The sequence below is a fragment of the Arvicanthis niloticus genome, chromosome 29, assembly GCF_011762505.2.
Source record: "Arvicanthis niloticus isolate mArvNil1 chromosome 29, mArvNil1.pat.X, whole genome shotgun sequence".
NCBI lineage: Eukaryota > Metazoa > Chordata > Mammalia > Rodentia > Muridae > Arvicanthis > Arvicanthis niloticus.
The window spans coordinates 25686619-25694975 of record NC_133437.1 but is presented as its reverse complement, the minus strand read 5'-3'; the positions used below and the strand labels follow the sequence as shown (position 1 = coordinate 25694975).

General features: G+C 52.0%; 1 protein-coding gene across 1 annotated transcript; it reads right to left on the bottom strand.

Moving 5' to 3' along the window:
- Positions 1-226: 226 nt before the first annotated feature.
- Pnma8b (PNMA family member 8B) lies at positions 227-4354 on the bottom strand. The gene has a single exon (XM_076927378.1). It carries the CDS (start codon positions 3911-3913, stop codon positions 1925-1927), a length of 1989 nt encoding a protein of 662 aa, XP_076783493.1. The 5' UTR covers positions 3914-4354; the 3' UTR covers positions 227-1924.
- Between the last annotated feature and the right edge of the window lie 4003 nt (positions 4355-8357).

The following is an 8357-nucleotide window of genomic DNA, read 5'->3' as shown; positions in this document are numbered from 1 at the left end:
TGGGGAAAGGGACTGTGAGGTTAACTAGGGGCTATAGCAGGGTCGGGGGGGGGGGGCTGTAGGTCACAATACAAGTGGCAATGCCCAGGGCTGAATTGGAGTGTGGAAGGACAATAGGGTCCCAGGAATAGGAGCCAGGGATGTGTGTCAGCCACGACAGCAAGGCATGCCCCTCAACCTGGTACGCACTCACACCATTGTCACACCACAGAGAAAAAACAACAACTAAGATGCTTCATTGCTTCATTTGAGGACCCCGGGGTCACACAGCACACAAGGACAGGTACCTATAACTATGCAAGGGGAAGTGACATGTGGTGCCCTCCCCAGCCACCAGACCCCATGTCCATCAGCCTACATGAAGGGGTTTCCTCTCCAGCCCACAGACCCCACTGGTCTGCTTCTCCATCTGTCCCCTCATCATCGCTGGTCCTGGGAAGCAAGGAGAGGGGCTCCCTCTGGTTACAAAGAGGTACCCACGGCCTTTGCAGTTTCTGTATGTCCCCACCAAGGAGTCTGGGTATGAGGCTGGTCAGAACTTCTGTTACATCCTAGAGGATCCAGGTACCACGAACTGGTCACTTCCTGGGGATAGAAAGTTGAACATACACGCGTGCGCACACACACACACACACACACACACACACGCACACGGGAACAAGAGGATGCAAAGTGCTGTGCAGGGCAAAGCATGATCTACACATCAAAACACGTTAGAACTGGGCAGCTAGGGCTTCTGGCACGGAGCACTACCGGAAAACACACAGCTGAAGCGGCTGTTCTGGGGGACAGCTGAGGGTTGGAGCGTGGCCAGCATCAGCCAGGCTTACTGGGGGACCGATGATGCCAGGGTGGGGCACAGCAACTGTTTCCTACGATACGGACAGTTGACCCTTTAAGGGGATCTGGGGTATTTACTGCACACAAGGGAGGGGGGGTGAACAAGGGACTCCATTGTTATATGAAGTCAAGAGTTACAAGGGCAAACAGCTGAGGACTGGCCAGTGACAGCTGGGGAGCCTCAGTAGGAGGGGCAGGGCTTGCCCAGAAAACCAGAAATCTGGATTTCATGTAAGTTTTTCAAATCAGAACATATTGGCAGGGTATTACCTGTGAACAAGGGCTGGTGAACAACCTGTGAACAAGGGTTGCTGGGGTAGGTTTGGCTTCCCCTGTTTCCCACCTGTAGAGCCTCAGGAGGGTGAACTGATGCAAACGCCTTCTCAGCCTTCTATCCCTCTTCCTCCTCCCCTTCCCCTTTTCTCCCTCCTCCCTCAGCCCCGCCCCTTCTCCCCTCCCATTTTTTATTCCTCCTCCTCCAGCTTCCAGCCCCTTCAGACTTTCATTTATGGAATACCTTTCCCTCAAAACACACACGCAAGCGAGCACGCACACACACACACACACACACACGGCCCTTAACCCTTCCAAGCTTCCCTAATGCCCATAGTGTCCAACACTCTTGCTTCTCCCTAAGGCCCAGTCAGGGCCAAAGGTGGCTCACAATAAATTCCAGCTGCTCGGCCAGAAACAGGTGACTGGAAGGATGGGCAGGCAGGAGTGCCAGGCACCCACACGCACTCATACGGGGGGGGGGGGGGCAGGGGGAGGCTCCAGAGGTAGAGCAGAGCCCCTCGGTGTCGTCAGGCCCATTTCTCCTCCGCACCCACCGGCCACTGCATCTGAGTGTCTTGTCTCTTTTTCCTTGTCGTATCTAGGCTGTAGCCATAATGATCGCTCATGCCATCTGTTCATGGAACTGAGAGGGAAAGCTGGGCACCGACCCTTGCCAGGCAGGGACGCGGCAGAGCACAAAGCAAATGCACACGGTTAAGCGAGAGGGGGGCTGCAAGGAGGAGAGAGAATAGGAGGGAAGGAGGGGGAGGGAAGTCCACACACAGAGCTCGTAGTGACATCTGCAGCACTAACGGCATTTGGGCGCCCGCCTTGGGCCCCTGCGTGCTTTCTTTCCGCGGGTAGACTTGGGAACAGCAGCTGGCTGTCCCTTGGCCTCGCCAGCCCTGGCACGGGCCCCGGCGCCTGCGGATCCCTTCTTCTTCTTGTTGTTGTTCCCCGCATGGTCCTCGGTTGAAGCCCCACTTCCTGCTTTCTTCTCTGGGGTGACAGCTCGGCCACGACCGCGGCCACCCCTGCGGGTTTTGCGTGCCCGGGACGCGGTGGAGACCGCGGTGGCGCCGGCCGGTGGAAGGCCTTTGGAGCCGGTGCGCGCTCTCTTGGCGCGCGGCTTTTTGGACACGCTGTCACCAGGTTCTGACTCTTCGCTGTCAGTGTCCTCGGAATCTCCTTCTGATTCTGTGTCTGAATCCTCATCCGATTCCTCGTTGGATTCCAGATTCTCCTGGGAGGCCAGGAAAGCCAGGACCTCGGATAAACCACCTTGGCTGTGATCACACTTCCGGCCACTTCCACCACTGCCCCACCTGCTGGCTTCTTCCTCTCTCACGGATTCCACCATATCTTGCGCAGCCAGGAGTGCCACGAGCTCCAAGAGGCCACCCTGGTGGCCCTCAGCGGTCCAGCCTCTGAGGAGACCTAGCCCAGACTTCTTTCCCTTGGGGCAGTTCTCTGCTTCTGCCAACGTAGAAATACATTCCAGAAGATTTCCGTCTTCCTCTGCCTTCCTCAGGACCATGGCGTCCACCTGGCGGCCTGCCTCCTCTACTTTCACCCTGGGCCCAGAGGTGTCCTTGGCCATGACGGACAGGACTTGAGGAAGGACATCTTTTTTGTCTTTCTTATCGCCCCAGCCAAGGGTCTCAATCACAGAAGCGATTTTCAGCATTTCCTCTCTGGCAGAGGGATCAGCAGGGTCTGTATAAGCAACGATAGCCACGAACTCGGGGCTATCCATTACTTCCTTTCCTTGCTCTCCATTTTCCAGAGACTCGCTGTCGGAATCATCATCGTCGTCATCTTCGTCGTCATCATCTTCTTCATCATCATCGTCATCTTCGTCATCTTCGTCGTCATCATCCTCCACCTCCGTATCTACCTCCACTGCGGGGGTATCTCTCACTGCCAGTAGCGCAACTAAATCAGGGACCCCGCTCTTTTCGTCTTTGATGTTTAAGCAGATAGACTCTGTCCCAGGAAGATCTTTCTCTATCTCTTCCTTCTTAGCTTTGTCGGTGACAGTGACAAGTGCCAAAAACTCTCGGGGGCCATTTCCTTCGTCCTGGTCACCCCGAAAGGCCCACTTCTTAGTGAGCTCTTTGGCAGCTGCTTGGAGCGTGGCGTACAGGGCCCTCTGGTCTTCATCTACGCTCAGGTCCTCTGCGTAGATCTCCTCAATGACGATACCCAAGCTGTCATCAGAAGAGTCTTCCGACTCACTCCTGGCTCGGCGCCCTCCCCGGCTCCTCTTCTGGCCCTTCTGAGCTGTCAACTTGTGGCTTCTGGATCGGCGCTTGCCTCCCCGACGGCCCCGACGGCCGCTCCTAGCTGCCCCTTCAGAGGAGCCAGACTTCTTGGCCTCCTTCCCTAATCCCTTGGCCTGGGCCTGGGCCTCCAATACCAGAGGGATGGCTATTTCTCTGAAGTCATCCATAGGCCTTTCATCCAGCAACAGGCGCCTCATCTGCCTAAGGACCCTCGCATCTTGCCCTCGGTCCTTACTCAGGATTTTCCAGATCCCATTCTCTCCCCTAATGTGGATAGGAATGGCAGAGTGATCGAAGTCTGCCCCAAATTCTACAAGGGCAGCCTGAGCCTTCTCCTTGGTCACAGATCTCACAGTCCGAAGCCTGTAGTTGCCCAGGGGCTGCAAGTTCGGCCTCAGAGTAGCTTCGATGTCCGCCTGCTGCAGACGCTCAGGGATGCCCGTGATCAGGAGGGCCCGGTGCACCTCCACTTCCAGCTCCTTACACCAATCTTGCAGAAGGTTCATAGTCATGGCCGCTGCCCAGCAGAGGCTAATCTTAGGCGGGAGGGAGCCCTAGAAAGGGGTGGGCTGCTGAACACTGGCTAGGTCAATCCCACTCTCAAAGGCCACCCTCAGGGTTAGAGTCCAGACTCCGGGTTTGGGGCTCTGGGCTATAGCTACCTGCTAGCTAGCCGGACGCAAAGGTCTTCCCCCGGGGCAATCCGAGGGTCCGCAGGGGGCTTACGTGTACGTTCTTCGGGCTGGCTCGGGTTGTCCTCCCTTCTCTTTGTCCCTGACAACCTAGGTGACTGGACACGGCTGATGGGTTACAGGAGGGCGACGATCAACGCACCTGGTGGGCTTGGGGGTAGGTGGGAGCAGCGGCTCGCCTGTGCTCCCGCGGAGTCTGGAGTGAACCGCGTACCTTGGTCTAGACGCGGGGCCGCTGCGGAACGGCAGCCTCTGTCTGCGCCTGCGCGGACCCAGTCACCTCCCGCCCCCTCCTGCTAGTTCCCGTCTCCATAGCAACACTGCAGGCAGCAGCTGGGGTCTGTCTGAGTACGGTCGCAGCAGCTGCTCTTAAAGGGCCAGGTGGGAAGGAGGGCTTGGAGACTAGTGAGCCAAGAAGGAGAACCTCTGAAAGAGATCCGTCTCGTTTCAAGGGATAGAGACCGCCTTTGAAAGAATAGAGACTTCCACCAGGGTCATTTATTTTGGTTTTGTTTTTTGAGGCAAGGTGGTCTGTAGAACAGGATAACCTTGAACTTGCCAAGTAGCCAAGGATGACCTTGAACTTCTGATTCTCCTGCTTCCGCCCTCCTCACAAGTACTGTGATTACAGGCCTGAGTGATGTCTAGCCGGCGTTGTTTTATTAATACATTTCTGGGGCTCGAGACCAGGGTTTCCTGTGCATGCTGCGTAAGCACTCTACCAACCGAACTACATCCTCACTCCCGCAGGACAGATAGACCTCTGATTTATAAAGCCCCAAATCAAACTGTCCTTTGGAGGTGTGACCTCACACAGGCTCTATGTTTTACAGTATAGAGGTCTCAATATCAAGCAGAGATGCCCGGGTCAACTGTCCTTTATGAGCTGAGGTAGGGTATCATTTAGGGTGTGTGGGACTCAGTAAGTGGGTACCAGACTCACGGAGGGAGATCAGCTTCTCTCATGGATGTTCCTACATTCTGTTTCTGAAACAGGATCTCACTTTGTAGCCCAGGTTGGCCTGGAACTGTGTAGCCCAGGTTAGCCAAAACTCATAGAGATCTGTCTGTCTCTGACTCTGCCTCTGTTTCTACCCCTCTGCCCCTCTGCCCCTCTGCCTCTGCCCCTCTGCCTCTGCCCCTCTGCCTCTGCCCCTCTGTCTCTGCCTCTGCCTCAGCCTCTGCCTCCTCTGCTTCCTCTGCCTCCTCTGCCTCTCTGCCTCTCTCTGCCTCTCTCTGCCTCTCTCTGCCTCTGCCTCTGCCTCTACCTCTCTGCCTCCTGAATGCTGGGATTAAAATTGTATGCTAGCACACCTGGATCCTTTTGGGGTTTGGTTTTTGGAACAAGATTGATATCTATGTAGCCAAGGCTAGCCTCAAGCTCCTGGCAATCCTCCTGACTCAGAATGCTGGGATCATGAGTGAACCTCTGTACCCAGATATTCCAAATTCTTTATCTTTAATTTTTAATTTTATTTATGATTAGTGCACACATGCGTGTGTGTGTGTGTGTGTGTGTGTATGTACATATGTACAATGCATGTGGAGGGGGGCATGCCTGAGCCATGACATATGTATGGAAGTCAGAGGACAACTCTTAGGAGGTCATTTCCATGGTCCATTGCTGTAAAGACCCTTGAGCTGCCTGTCCCTCACTCTCTGGGGTCAAAGAGACTATCTGCTGGATTTATACTCTATTCTTACTGCTTTCCTAGCTGCAACTTTGAGAATCTTCTAGAACTTTCCCTGACCTGTTTGCTTCTCTGTGAAATGGTGACAGCCATTGTTTCTTTTTCTAAGGGTTCTCCTGGAGACCCTGACCCATGAGAGTGTGGGGAAGAAACCAGCTTACAGTTGCTTCTCCTTGAACAATGGCTGCATGTACTGTCTATCGATGTTTGACGTTACATAAGCACCTGTTAAATAATAGAGAAACTAACAGAACAAAACCACCTTGGGTTCCCACTATCCTCTGGTTTTGTTATTTGCTTTGCCAGTTTAAAAAAAAAAAAAAAGGTTGATGGCACAGTTCCCATGGCAACCGGGCACTGCACAAACCGTTTACCTGCTCTCAGTTTTCCCTGCTCTTCGCTCATCTTTGTGATCCTAAAATGGATGCCCCTCAGACAGAAACACCATACTAGCCTCAAATGCAAAATGCCTGCATGACGTGACATTTTACAGTTGTCATCATTAATACAAAGCAGAAGTGAATTTTCCAAATAGATCTTATGTACCTCCAAAGCTCCCATTGTCTCCAGATCGCCGTGGGTTCAAAAAAAAAAAATTTTTTTTTAGGTTTCTTTCATTGTGCATACATGTGTGAGTGTGTGTGCACTCGAATGCCCGTGTTTGTGTGTGTGCATGTGTGTACACATGCCTGTTTGTGTGCGTATGTGTGCGTGTGCATGCCCATGTACCACGGCACATGTGTAGAGTTCAAAAGACAACCTGGTCCGTTCTCTCCTCCTGCCATGTGGTACCAAGGATTAAGCTCTCATCTGCAGGCTTCCCTGTTATGTGACCTTGCTGTCCCTAGTTTGAGGTTTGTCCATTTGTCTTGAGACGTGCTTTCACTCTGTAGCCCAGGCTGTGCTTGAACTTTCAACTATTCTATCTCAACCAACTATTGCTGGGTTCCCATAAAGGAAGCCACAACACCTGGCTGTAGACTGTAGTCGTGTGCACGTGTCATTACACAAAGCCACGGATGAGCCATTGCTCGTTCTATTGTTCATAACGAGTCTCTTTGGAACAGACAAGGGTTCAGCAGACACAGATGGCTTCCAGGAATTCATTCTGAGGAAATTGTTAGGGATATCTGTGTGTGTGAACATGGAGGCACTGGAATGATTTGGACCCACAGGACAAGATGAGACGCCTAAAGCATGTGCTTTTTTACATCTGCTGTGGACAGCTGTGGGTAAAGCTCACATGGAAATGAATATCATATAATGAACTAACCCATCTCTGTATATGACTGGGGGTACAGGAAATGGCTCAGCAGGTAGAGGAGCCTGCTGCCATACCTGAGGACCCGGGTTCAATTCCTGGGTAAGTTTTTTGTTGTTTCGAGCTTTCCTCTAACCCACACATACATAAAGCAACTGCTCATGTCTCATGAATATTCATGGACTCACACTAACAATAGTAGTAAATAAAATTTAAACTTCGTAATTTAAAAAAAAGAGAGAGAGAGAGAGAGAGAGAGCCTTCAAGATGCCACAGCAGGTCACAGCATTTGTAAACAAGCCTGGTGACCTGAGTTCCATCCCTGGACCCACAGAGTAGAAGAGAATCATAAGTCATCATCATGGTTGGACGTTGTCTTCTGACCCTCACTCACAGGCTAGGTACACGTGTACCCCAGACACATACAAACCAAAGGACATAATTAAATAAATACATGTAATAACATTTTAATAAAAATACGAAGTGTACAACTTATTGCTCACTTAGTGATATACGTCTGACAATCTGCATATACTAGCTTGAAATCTGGGGGTGGGGGTAGGCTACATAAAGTCTTATTACATGTTCTGGCTGGCCTGGAATTCTCCTGCCTCTGCGTCCCCAGAGCTAAGATCCCAGATATGCAAAGCAAAGCTACATCCAGCCTAAGCCTTTGCAATTTTATATTTTATTGTTCTGTTTAAGGTAGGTAGCCCAGGCTATCCTTGAACTCCTGAGCCAATCTCCTTGCCTAGGCATACTGGGCATGCCAGGAATACTAATGCGTACCCCTAAGCCTGGGGTTTTGTTTTGCTTTTTTGTTTTTTCTTGTTTGCATAGAGAATTAGAAAACTCCTAGAAGGTAGGATGTGGTACTGAAGAGCAGAGGCTCTTTCGGGGCAAACCATCCAGGACATCAGATAAGGGTGGACTAGAACCTTGCTTCCCTAAGCAGAAGTGTAAGTGAGGACCAGCCAGGAGCGTCCAGGGCCCCACAAGTGTGCTTTCCAGCCTTTCCCTCGGGACTTCCTCTGCAGTCATAACCTCTCTGGATTTAGGAAGGACCTATGACTGGCCAAGCTGCAGCCTCCAAGGTTCCCATGGAAACAGCTGAGAGAAAAGAACATATAAAATGTTTTATGAGATTCTTCTCTAATTCCTGTGTTTGAAGAAGGGAAAGAAAGAAGCTGTGTATGAGGCCACAGGCCTGGCATGCTAGCACCTGCCACCCTGTCATGGCAGGCGATGGAGGAATGAGAATCAGGAATTCAAGAACAGCTTTCACTACATACAAGAGCCGGTCCAGCCTGAG